This window comes from Leptonotus elevatus, chromosome 18, assembly GCF_054856555.1.
Source record: "Leptonotus elevatus isolate MCC_2025b chromosome 18, RoL_Lele_1.0, whole genome shotgun sequence".
In the NCBI taxonomy this organism is placed as follows: domain Eukaryota; kingdom Metazoa; phylum Chordata; class Actinopteri; order Syngnathiformes; family Syngnathidae; genus Leptonotus; species Leptonotus elevatus.
Window position 1 is genome coordinate 9,382,510 of NC_141256.1, and position 13,190 is coordinate 9,395,699.

Here is a 13,190-nt window from a genome sequence, read left to right on the forward strand (position 1 = left end):
TCAACTAGAACGAGAAGCTGAAAGCCAGCAAAAAGTTGTAAGCAACACTGCTCTCCTCCCCATCATTGTGGAGCAAAATCGTGCGGCCTTCAACCAAACATTTTGATGTCAACACCGTAGCACACTTGCATTGACTGCCATCCACGTATGTTGCTGCCTTTGTCCATGTGATAGTATTGTCACGTATCTTGAGCGCAATAATATTCGAGAGATGATGTCAGTGAGCATGCGATGATGATGATGAGAGATGCTGCAATCTCCCAACAAGCAGGACCAAGGGCGTAGTGTATTGTGACTTTTGTCACCTCAAGCGTGTCAAAATAGCAGCGCTGTTTATCTCCAATTTCCACTGCTCTCTCTCTATCTCTCTCTCTCCTTGTGTCCTCTATGTCTCTCTCCCGCATACCCCCCCCCCTTCCCCCCCTCAATCTCTAGGTGCAGTCGCGATGCAGCAGCAAAGAGAATATCCTAAGATCAAGTGAGTGCCAATGTTTCCGCTTCAGACTCGCCGTCACTCATTTGTGTGTCACATCGCTGCGTGGACTGTTCTCTCGAAAGTTGAATACAGAATAGAACGCTACAAAAAAAAAATGCTTGATATGATGAAATGATTTTTTTCGGTTGACCGTACAATCCCATGAATAACACGTATAATAATATAAATCTTGAAATGGAAGTCAACCCCAAAAAATTAATAAAAATAATATGTTCTATGCAGCCCTACTAAATATGGTATTCTGGTTAATATTGTGTTAGTGGAATATGAGTTAAGCAGCAAAATCCAGCAGTTTTTATCAATATCAGAAGGCGGCCATTTTGCCACCTGCTGTTGACTGAAGATGATGTCAATGTTGCTCAGGTCTCAGGTAACAACCAATCACAGCTCATCTTTAGAAAGCAGTTTAGCTGTGATTGTTCGTTGCCTGAGCCCTGAGCAACTGTGATGTCATCTTCAGTCGACAGCAAGTGGCAAAATGGCTGCCGCCTGAGATGGATAAAAACGGCTGGATTTTGCTTCATAACTCATATTATTACATATATACTAGTCATGTTTAAACTAGTAAGGTCACATATAACATATTATTGTCAAGAAATGTTTAACGTTGACTTCCCCCTTTAACTCATCCACTCCCAGCCATTTTAACTGAAGCAACCTCCTTCGCTCCCGGCTATTTTACTGGATGTTGACTGATTTTTCAAGGCCCATAGAATATTGTGTTATATTGCTATAAAAACATGGAACCTACCAAAAGAAAGATTACAGTATCTTCTTTCATCAGGAAAAATAATATATTTATATATATATTTAAATAATATATTTATATATTTAAAAAATATATATTTCTGTCTTTTCCGTTTTGCAACAATTAGCATTAGAATATATATATATATAAGTTTCATCAAGTTCATTCGCTAATCTGTTTAAAACACTGGGGGGGGGGGGGGGCAGCCTTTTTGCAAAATGGCCCTGGCTGATCTCTTATGATCGTATGCTCTAGCATAAAAAAACGGGTAAATAAATTTTGGGGACCATGGTAATATTTAAAATAAACATATTTGTACGATTTTGGGAGCAAATGAGTTAATAAATGATGTTCCCAATTTAAATGATGTTAAATTCTAGCCTCTCCTCTTTAAACCAAGTCCAACATGTTCACTGCAGGGACTTTGGTCTCAATATTTTTTTTCACTCGTTAGATCCAGTTGCTTTTTTATCAGCGCGTGAACTCTCTGCACGGCTTTTATTTGCGCTTGTGACAAGCAACGTGTAACTTTGTGGGTTTGTTATGCCGCGTTTACGCGTGCGTGTCTCGCGCCGTTGTGATGTTTTGCCAGGAGGTTGTTAAGCCGCGTGTTGAGCAGCAGAATGTGCTGCGGCAGCGTAAGAGTATGTTTAAAGGCAAGAAATTGGGTCAAGGCAAATCAAAGCGTTGCGCCGATTCGTCGCTGGGAGGCAACGGGGAGGAGAGAGAGAGAGAGAGAGAGAGAGAGAGAGAGAGAGAGAGAGAGAGAGAGAGAGAGAGAGAGAGAGAGAGAGAAGAAAGAAAGAGCAGATTACATATTAGTTCCACCTTCTTTGTTCTTTTTTTACCTTTGCTATCATTAGAGGAATATTATTAGACAAACATGGATGCTGTCAAGCACCTTCACATTGTAAACACAAATAATTTAGCAAAATTAAAAAAAAATTGAGGTAATCTGTTGCCTCACTTTTTGGAGTTTATTAACTTAAACCGTATCTGTACTTGGTATTGGTAACTACTCAAGAGTTGCGTATTAGTATTGGTACCTATCTGACAAAAATGGTATCGGACACCCCTAATAATAATTATAATAAAACTATAAATATATACTCACTTATGAAGGTGGAGTGTTGCGCAAGTTGCGGAAGACCTGAAATGAAGTTTGCATGTAGACGAGGTCCTAAAAATTCATTATTTGGTGTCTATTTTTGTTTTGACAGCTGTGTGTAAAATAAACAGAATATCATAGAAAAGTGAATTTATCCCAGCGGTTCAATTTAAAAAGTGAAACACATATAATCAACACAGCCCAAGTCTTATACAAATATATATTTGGGATTGATTGTTATGTAGTATTATAATTTCTTGAGTTTGTGAATTTAGGAATTTGGTTAGCTGTAAGATAAAATCATGTATCATCAAATAATCACTGTGTATATTTAGTAATATGCAAATGAGTTTCCCTTTTTGAATTGAGCTACTAAAATGAATGTTCATTTTCCACAATGTTGTAATTTATTGCGATGTACCAGTAAATGTTCAAATATTAAGTATCGGGGTCAAAGATCAAAAGTGATGTCACCGTTGTTCCTTTCAGGTCACAGTGCTGTGGACATTACCAAGGTGGCCCGAAGACACCGCATGTCCCCTTTCCCCCTCACCTCCATGGACAAGGCCTTCATCACTGTGCTGGAGATGACCGCCGTCCTGGGCACCGAAATTATCAACTACAGAGGTGAGAATTTTTCTTTTTAATTAGCTGACTAAAAAAATAAATAAAAAGTTTAAAAAAAGGTCAACGACCTCTGTCATGTGCAATGTTTCTTTCCACCTTCCTATCTGTTCTGCATGCTTGGATGTTTGCTGTCACGCCTCTCAGGGTGGCGTAGCCACATGATAACGCTAAGTTTTTAAACGCAGTCGGGCACTCTGCTGAGGCAGCACTTTGCACAAGATGCACACATTTAAATGTGGACTACACAGGACAATACTAACATACAGTAGATGCTAAAATCAAACTGTCCACTTTTCTTTTACCTGAAAACTTTGCCATTTTTGTCTAATGGAGACTTTTAAGCCTGGCAAAGTGTCAACAATGTGCTCACTGCTCCAATAACAGCACTGGCAGCAGTGAACTCTGAGTGACCGGGTTGATCGGCGATGCACTGCTCTGTGCTAAGTGCAGTGTGAAAAGGCCTTGTAATTTAAATTTACTAGTCTCCTACATGGAGCAAGCCCACCGTGGGAGCTTGGGCAATATATTGAATGGATACAATAATTATGTCCACTTCAGATTATTTATTTTTTTTAATTGTATTTGTATTATTTGTACCATGTTAGAATGAATTACTTGTTTGCAGCTATACTACCAAAACTTTTTATTCAATTTTTATTGGAAGTGGAACTTTACCTATTGATAGAGGTTCTTTTTTTTTTTACTTGTACTTAAGCGCTGTGTTTAATAAATCACATATTAGCGTGTTTGATTTATATGATTTTGTTTTAATTAACTAATCTTCACTGTTGTTGATTTTCTATTTGTAAACTTCCTCTCAGTCAGACATGGCAAATTCAGGTCCAGAAAGTAAAAACACAGTTTGGCTTTAGCCCCTCGTGCTAGCTAGCTAGCTAGCTCCCTAGCAGGTAAACAAGCACCCAGGGAGCTAGCTAGCTAGCACCTGGGGTTAAAGCCAAACTGTGGCGGGGTTTTTACTTTCTGGACCTGGATTTGCCACCTCTGCTCTCAATATTGAGTTCAGCACCTTAAGGACTAGCCATCAAACCTTTGTAATAATTTTTCATAATTTTTTCTCTCTCCCACCAGGTATATAGTGGGGTTAAAAAAAAATTTAGGAGGTGTAGTGAGCGGAGTATGCGCTTGATTTGCAGGAGCACAGCTGGTGAGGCGACAGTGCAGTGAGGAAGAGGGGATTTGAGAGATGAAATATTTAGACAGGGAACAGCTGGAGCGGCAACCCTGTTGGAATGCTGTGTGATGTAGTGTGCGCGTGCGAGTATGACACGGATTATAATAGCTTCAGTTTCCGGCACATAATTGATTGCTTGGTGACGTTGTCGTGGTGTTGCTAGTGGAATATTTGTGTTTTTTGATGTGTCTCTTCACCATATACACATGAGTGATTTTTTTTTTAATTCCCACACTCCTTTTAGAATGACAAGAAACACTTGTTAATTATACTGTCATTTTTTCCCCCTTGGGATATTTTGACAAAAACACCATTGGGACAGTATAGAATTGTCCAAAATGTTTTGGTAAAAGATTCAAGAGTGTGGTCAAACACGCATGCTTGTATTTGCGGTTTTGCAAAGACATTGCTATGTGTGATGACGTAATATGTAGCTAATGATGCACATCTCTCAAATGCTGTTCAAAACAAACGTTTCCCCTTGAGTCACGGCTTTCAAACAATAAACAAAAAGCTTACTTTTAAAGCTTCTTGAAATCCGATCCAACACACCTCACTGCTTCATCTCCAAAAACTGTTGAGCTGCAGTTTTTACATTCACATGTCTATGCCGTGCTTAAAAAAAAAAAGGTGTCGAAATTGCGCTATTGAAGGGAAAAGGGGGGAATCCCCAGCGATGAAACGTCGTGTGGTAAATGACTCGCCTGTGGGTATTTACCGCAGTGTCATGTGTCCGTATTGTACGTGTTTTCATTGGTATCAGATCTTCATATTATAAGCCTCATTTGCATAGACGCTCAGAGAACTGAGATGCAGTCTATATATAGCCCAGCACAGCAGCTTTTTGGTATTTTTGTGGCAGTTTTTTTCCCCCTCCGTCCACTTTTCTTGTCTTTTTCTATCGTTCTTTCCCTTCCCTCTGAAATGCCACTGCAACATCAAATAATTATGTTATGTAATGTATGTATGCATATTGCACGCATGTAATATCACATCATTATAATAATGGCCGTGTTTTCGCCGTCGTCGTTGTTGACAGACGGTATGGGTCGAGTCCTAGCTCAGGACGTTTATGCCAAAGACAACCTGCCACCCTTCCCCGCCTCTGTCAAGGATGGCTATGCTGTGAGAGGTAAGGCAGTTGATTCCTGCTTCTCTTGCACTTATCAATCACATAATCCCCAAAAATAAATTAACACAAATCAAAGAAGAACCAAACTTCCATTCTTTTTTTTCTTTTTTCTTTTTTTCAAACGAATGTACCTTAAAAAGTATTTCTAAACTTCACATGAGGTGTGTCCCCTTAGACATTCTGTGTCAGGAGTTCTCTGGGAGCAACAAAGGGATGTGCGAACCCGGCGAGCAGGGCAGCAGCTTGTCGGCTCCAGGCACCTTATAAAAAAAAGAAACTCTTGCACAAAGCATCTGCTGTTAGTGCTCGCTGGTAGAGATGAGAAACTGTACACAACAGGTCTTCTCTGTGTTTTATGCATCTGTCCTGAGGGCCCACACGGGCATTCGTGTGCACTGATTTTAGTGCTTGGATGGTGACGGGAGAAGGAACAAAACTGTGTTTGCGCACCTCAGGCTAGATTTCATGATTTATAAAAAAAATAATAATAATCTTCGCATTGGTTCGGCACTCCACAATCGGGTTAGATCACACAATACAAAAAAATTATAATTACAGAGTTCGACAAGATATATAATTTAGTCAGCTCGCGTTCTCTGTTCTCTTGATTGCTCATTCTGTAGCCCACTGAAATACAATGACTCAACTACATTACACACTCCCACACTCCTGGTCTCAGAACACAACTCTTGATTGATACTTTTGTCTTGCCGTTTTAGCCGCCGATGGCCCCGGCGACCGCTTCATCATCGGAGAGTCCCAAGCAGGCGAGCAGGTACACGGCGCGGGCCATTAAAGTCTTGCCCGAAAAATGTCAATTTATTGCTCTAGGGAAGTATTTAAGCTTTTTTGTAAACAAACATGATATTTTCTTCTTTTATTGAGTAATAGCTGCAACTCAATGTTGCACATTCACATTCCGAATGACAGCGAGTGAAAATATGTACTCTTGCTTTTTCCTCTTGTGTGTGCGCGCAGCCCACCCACACCGTGATGCCTGGCCAGGTGATGAGGGTGACAACCGGCGCTCCCATCCCCTGCGGGGCTGACGCCGTCGTTCAGGTGGAAGACACCGAGCTCCTCCGCGAGTCCGAAGATGTAAGTCTGACTCGAGTGGAGGGGAATATCAACCACAGCCTGAACAGAGTCGACTCAGCTCTTCGCAGTTCTATTGATTTTTGCAAGGTACTACTTCCTAGTACCTGTGGTAAAAATCAGATTCATCATCACTGTATTATTGTCATGTTTGTGGATATTTGGCTCGAAAGACATTTTGCATTCAAGTCAGGCGTGTTTTTTTCACAGCTTCCCATGGTAGTACAGTGAAATTGTAGAAATGGTATTGTTTTTAGTTTTTTTCCCCTCACTCTCACTTTAATCTAGGGATGTGCTAAAATTGATACGCTACTTGCTTTGCAGTGTGCACACATTTCGGCGCTGGCGGAAAACCGGAAGCGCAGCTAATATTCGAAGAAGACAACATTTTTGCCAATCAGCATAATAAAAAATATAATTTTGCTAATATATAAGACTGTTTTTATAAAAATGTATGGAAAGAAAACATTTGGGTATATACTGTATATGACTGTATCTTGATGTGCATTGTATTGTGAGGTTGTTTACCGCCCCAAATAGATAGGTAGAGTTGAGCTAATTAAAAAAAAAAAGCAGCATATATAGTATTAGTTCTACAACACAGTACTTGTGTCAACTTAGTTTGTCTTTCAGGGCACCGAGGAGCTGGAAGTACGAATTCTAGTGCAGGCTCGGCCAGGCCAGGACATCAGGTTAGTTCCTAGAAATGTATTTCCATCTATAGAAAGCAAGAGACAAAATTGAATTTTGAACTTAAAATGGCACGCATGACAATTTGTTTTTCCGCCAGTTTATAACCTGTTATTGTGTGACTCGCTGTGGAATAAGCCACAACAACAACATCAATAAATCATATTTAGTTTAATTTTTTTCTGTAATACTACCATCATACATGCCCTTGTATCCTTGATTCTGCATCCTTTCTGTCTTATTCCATCAGGCCTATCGGTCATGACATCAAGCGTGGCGAGTGCGTGCTGGCCAAGGGCACCCACATGGGCCCCTCCGAGATCGGCCTCCTGGCCACCGTGGGGGTCACGGAGGTGGAGGTCCAGAAATTCCCTGTGGTGGCCGTCATGTCGACAGGAAATGAGGTAGGCGATGAGGAATTTGTTTTTCATTAGAGAGGATTATACCTCCATCGACTAGAATACATTCACATCATCTGTATTTAGAAACAGCCTCTGCTGCAAAAACAAAAAATAAAAAAAACGGTGCGCTGGTTATTTTGTTGGCAGCGTGCCGTGCTCATGTTTATGCGCAGTCATCGCTGTCTGCTTTGACCGCTAAATTCAACAGTCAGTGGAAGACATTTCAATTTATAAGTTGCTCACTTGTGAGCCGGTGGATCTTTTTAGAAGCAGGCTTTTAAAAATGTGTGACTTTGCTGTGTACTACACCAAATAAAACAAATAGACAACAATAAATCGAATGTATTCTGGTCTAACAAAAATGATTTTTTTTTTTTAATCATCATCATAATAATCTAATTAGTGAATAAATAAATAAAAATTCTATATCATCTCACAAAAGTGAGTACACCCCCTCACATTTCCGGAGATAATTAATTATATATTTTCACGGGAGAAGACTGAAGAAATGACACTTTGACACAATGAAAAGTAGTCAGTGCACAGCTCATATAAAACTGTGTACATTTTAATTTAGTACAAAAGGACTAACTACTAATTTTGGACATTTTCCCTTAGGTGTGTACTCACTTTTGTTGCCAGGGGTTTAGTTAGTAGTGGATGTATTTTGATTTATTTTGAGAGAACTATACATTTACTCTACTTTAACGCTTACACTATTATCGAAAATGTTATTTCCCCAATGAAGCTAAATGCCATTCATCTGTTCCAGCCTCCCTAAAAACACACAAAGAAATTCGCTATACCACCATATAGCAAATGTATGTTGTTGCTTTTCTTCTCATGTAGCTGCTGAACCCAGAGGATGACCTCCATCCCGGGAAGATCAGGGACAGCAACCGCTCCACCCTGCTGGCCACCATCCAGGAACATGGTTACCCAACCATCAATCTGGGCATTGTGGGAGACAAGTATGCCTCCGTTTATCTGTCGCTTTCAACATCAACACTTTCATATTCGGCTTTCCCCCAGTGACTTGCTATTCAACACCGCCGATGGTGCGTTTGTGTGCATCCCGCAGCCCCGACGACCTTCTCAATGCTCTGAATGAAGGCATCAGCCGTGCTGATGTCATTATCACCTCAGGCGGAGTATCCATGGGAGAGAAGGTAGCTGGCAATTTGCTCAGAATTGCTTTACTGTCTTTTACTGACACCTTGTGGTAGAAAATGAATACTGCAGTTTTGATTAAACTTTTTTTTTTGTTTATGGGAATAATAGTATGAAAACATTTTGATTTACAGGACTACCTTAAGCAGGTGCTGGATATAGATCTTCATGCTCAGATCCATTTTGGTCGGGTCTTCATGAAACCAGGGTAAGCAGCAAGGCTCTGGAAAAAGTTCAATTGCGGCGGAATGACAATTATAAATCAATGTTTTGTTTCGTTTCTCTATAGGCTCCCAACCACCTTTGCCACGCTGGATATTGACGGTGCTCGTAAACTCATTTTTGCCCTCCCAGGTAGTGTGTGAAGTTGAGAGAAAGACTTGATTTACTCCGCTTCTGTGAGGAGCTGGTCTTCATATATCTCCCCTCTCGCTGTCCTCTCTGTCCACACGTCCGTCTGTCCATCTTTCCACCCGGCCTTCTGTCCTAGGAAACCCCGTATCCGCCGTCGTCACCTGTAATCTTTTTGTCATCCCTGCCTTGAGGAAGATGCAGGGTATTTTGGACCCAAGGCCGACGATCATCAAAGCCAGGGTAAGCACAGTTGGGGCAACATCACTTTTTGGTTTAAGCTGACCAGGTATGGTGTCATTTTTGTCTTGTCTTCAAAGGAATGGCATAGTAAATTAATTGAAATGACATTGGTAGTCCTACTCTACTGGTTTTGTTGCAGTTATCTTGTGACGTGAAATTGGATCCTCGCCCTGAATACCACCGCTGCATCCTGACATGGCATCACCAGGAGCCTCTGCCGTGGGCACAGAGCACAGGTAACGCCTGAGACGTTCCGAGGGCAGCCGTACGACACACCATCTCTTGGCTTAGGTTTGCCCTTAGGCCTCCTTTTGGGTTAGATGTGCCCGCGACGCCTTTACCTGGGATGCATACCTGTATGTGTACCAAGGCTATTTTAGTTAGCAAAAAAACCCGAATGATCTAAAACTGAAAAAAAACAAAAACTTTTTCAATAATGAAATAGAAAAAAAAATAATTTCCTTTATATATATATAAAAAAAAAAAAAAAAAGACTAAAACTGATATACTTTTTCTTTCTTTTCTTTTTTAGAGACTAAAACTGATACGATACTTTTTTTTCCCCGGACCTGACCTATGTGCAAAATTTCATGTACTCACACATGTTTAGACCATCATGATCAGAAGAACAGTGCATCGCCACGGCAACAGCGTTCGAAAATATGAAAAGCTTTGCTTTTTCTTTTAATTTTGAATATACAGTGTAACCCTACATGAGCCTTTGGAGTGGATTTTAAATGTACTTATTTCGGTACTACGGCAGGAAGGCCGAATAGTCGTGTGGGAGTTGTGATATCTAACTTTGTGTTGCATAAAAGCGATGTCATCTGGCAACAGCCAATAAAAAAAATTTTTTAAAGCGCCAACAGATGACATCCTCTTTTTTTACTTTATAAGCAGTATAATGCACTGCATCTACTGCAATTCAAAGTCTGTTGACAGTTATACAGTTCCTGCATTTGATTTGTGGATGATTGTTTTTAAAATTCTATTTTTATTCATTTTTTTCTACACAACACGTACCGTTTTTTGTGTGTGTGTTTTTTTATCTTGCACAGCATAGCAGTGGAAGGAAATGCAGTACAATATGTTCTTAAAATGAAACCCAGGTGCAGCAGATACAATGAAATCAGCAGAGGCCCCAGAATTGTACCCTGTGGAACACCATATGAAAGTGGGGCAGTGCGGGCTCCAAGCAACCAAAGCTAACACAAAAAGTTCTGACAGCCAAATAGGATCTAAACCTCTGACTCTGACATCATCTTAAAACCTGAAAAGACTTACCTTAGCCAAAGTTTCATGGAAATGAGTCAATGTGGCCGAATACGGACGGAAACACTTTTCCAAGTTCCCCCTTTGAGCTCATTTGAACGTAACTCCTCCCCTCTTGTGCTTCCTTTGCCCTCCCTGCAGGGAACCAGGTGAGCAGCAGACTGATGAGCATGCGCAGTGCCAACGGGCTCCTGATGCTACCTCCCAAAACCGAGCAATACGTGGAGCTGCACAAAGGCGAAGTGGTGGACGTCATGGTCATCGGCCGGCTATGATGTCGTGGCGGCGGGGGCGGAGGGTCGCCGTCATTTCTAGCGGGGGTCGTAACGGGCGGTTCACGGTGCATGTCCACATATCATCGACTATTCTGTAATATGCAACGGCACAGCTAGTTTTTGTTGATTTGGAGAACTTTGAGGTATAGTCGACATCTCGATCACAGCCTAGATATACTGTATAAGAAAACATTGATTTAAGAAGATTATAGTATTTCAAAGAAAGAAAATATAACTTTTAATGGGAAAAAAAAATCTAATTATAAAAAGAGATTTATTCTGTAATATATTATGATTATTCTTCTTATTATTATGATTATTCTTCTTATCATTATTATATTAAGGCAACTTTGTTCCTTTCATTGCAATTGCTTTGTGTGTTCAACGCTAGACCTTATCTATAGCAGTAGCATTTTAATAGACAGCTGTAGGTGCCTGCCAGGACAGAAAAAAAATTATTTTCTCATCTTTAGTGGAAAAATACCCTTACCCTGTTTGTTTTTTTCCTTTTTCCTTCCTTCTTTCTTTTTTAAATGAAGAAAAATACTGAGGAAGACTCCAGATTTCCCATGGTGCTGCAGTTAGGAGGAAAATGGGGGGGCACATCGAGGTCTTTTTCTCTTTTGAGCGCCCACCAAGGTGACACTTTTTTCTCTCGTTAGTATGCATCATATCGGCTTCACAAAGAGCTTTGCTTGTCGTTTATCTCGTGAGTCTTGTTTATGTGCGCGGTGCCAAATGCCCGGGCGGGGGAGCGAGAGGAGGGGTGGGGCGCAGGGCGCTGAAACTTCCTTAAGTTTGCAGTGGCCAGGTGGAATATTTGCTCCTACCCTGCCCACCACCCCTTCCACAAACCCCTTCCCAGGGATAAGCTTGGGGGGGAGGGGGAAATATATTTTATTTGAGCAACTATTTAAGAAAAGAAAAAAAAGCAAAAGAAGAAACAGCTTCTTTAATTGCTGACGGCCTTTTTAACCGACTTCACAAAATTGTACAGATTAAAGAAAATAAATAGAACCATATTGTACAGATATGTGACCAGCACTCCTGAGGAAGTTATTATTAATATTAAGCAATGAGGAGACATTGAACAACGCTGTACTATAAACATTTTCTGTAATGATGCTGAAACTGATGAAAGAGACTACGATAATAAAAATCCTTGATCATTATGTAAAAAAAAAAAAAAAAAGTTATTGTTGGGTTTCCTTTTTTAATAAATTATATCTAAACAACTATAAAGGGACTAAATTTATTTCTCTACATTGGAAGAATTGTATTTTTTTTTTAATAGCACCATCAGAAGTTATACAAATGGATTGTTCCCTCAAAATAACTCAGAAGAATAGGCCTTAATAGCTCATTCTTAGGCAACAAAGGTGAAAACACCCCTAAGTGAAAATGCCTAGTTTCAATATTTTGTGTTTCCACCATTATTTTCCAGTACTGTTTAACTATCTTGGGCATGGAGTTCACAAATTGCCACTGAAATCCTCATCCACTATTCCTAATTACTGATTTTTCACTTAGGGGTGGACTCACTTTTGTTGCCAGGGGTTTAGCTATTAACGGTTATGTAAGCTGCACACTGACTACTTTTTACTTGTATGTGGGACCTTTTGCTGACTTTGATCACACGGAAGGGAAAATGTTCAAAAGTAGCCTGGTTTGCCAGTATGTATTTTGTGTACTTCCCACTTCAGACTGATGTTTGCGTTTCTCAAGGCTATTGACTTCATGTTGTGTTGGACCCACTCAAACTACATGACCATAATTACAGATTGACTATGTCTTCCATTTGTTTCCCAGTAGATTTACTACAGGCCTGGGAAATCCCCAATGTAGCAGCCAAATTCTAACTATACGTTTAGGCAGAAAAAGAAAAGTTGTTTGGACTGAATGTGGAAGACGGATTCACACGGGAGGAGGTCAAATGCTGAAACTTCTGCTTTTAGAACCACACACAAGTATGTTTGATGAACACCAAACAAATACAATGGGTCTTTTTTGAGGACGAATTCAAGGGGACGCTGAAAGGAGTGGTTAAGAGAAGAAAAAGGGGGTTAACAATTTAAAAAATAGAACTCTATTCTGTGTTTAAAGATTTACCATTTTGCATTTCTCTGCTCTGCGATGTGAGATGCCACAAGATCCCATTAATTTGAGATGATCTCATAGGACATTGAACTTCCAATTCTCATTTATGTGAGTCAGAGCATAAACATATACAAATGGATTGTTCCCTCAAAATAACTCAAAAGAATAGGCCTTAATAGCTCATTCTTAGGCAACAAAAGTGAAAACACCCCTAAGTGAAAATGCCTAGTTTCCACCATTATTTTCCAGTACTGGATTAGCATGGAGATGACTCTATAATTTAACTTGGCTGT

At 40.2% G+C, this 13,190-nt stretch overlaps 1 protein-coding gene across 11 annotated transcripts in view; it reads left to right on the forward strand.

Moving 5' to 3' along the window:
• gphnb (gephyrin b) overlaps positions 1-12,028 on the forward strand; it is an 85,260-nt gene extending 73,232 nt beyond the window's left edge. For 4 of the 11 annotated variants that reach the window (XM_086060595.1, XM_086060593.1, XM_086060594.1 and 1 more), the window contains 14 exons: positions 436-478; positions 2,842-2,979; positions 5,211-5,303; positions 6,023-6,078; positions 6,282-6,488; positions 7,032-7,090; positions 7,339-7,492; positions 8,339-8,460; positions 8,571-8,658; positions 8,794-8,867; positions 8,949-9,016; positions 9,150-9,253; positions 9,393-9,489; positions 10,667-12,028. In XM_086060595.1, coding sequence (XP_085916721.1) covers positions 436-478; positions 2,842-2,979; positions 5,211-5,303; positions 6,023-6,078; positions 6,282-6,488; positions 7,032-7,090; positions 7,339-7,492; positions 8,339-8,460; positions 8,571-8,658; positions 8,794-8,867; positions 8,949-9,016; positions 9,150-9,253; positions 9,393-9,489; positions 10,667-10,800 — 1,437 coding nt within the window. In that variant the 3' untranslated portion in view covers positions 10,801-12,028. The remainder of the gene's footprint in view (positions 1-435; positions 479-2,841; positions 2,980-5,210; positions 5,304-6,022; positions 6,079-6,281; positions 6,489-7,031; positions 7,091-7,338; positions 7,493-8,338; positions 8,461-8,570; positions 8,659-8,793; positions 8,868-8,948; positions 9,017-9,149; positions 9,254-9,392; positions 9,490-10,666) is intronic. The other 7 variants (XM_086060597.1, XM_086060598.1, XM_086060599.1 and 4 more) reach the window with 5 other exon arrangements.
• The last annotated feature ends 1,162 nt before the right edge of the window (positions 12,029-13,190 follow it).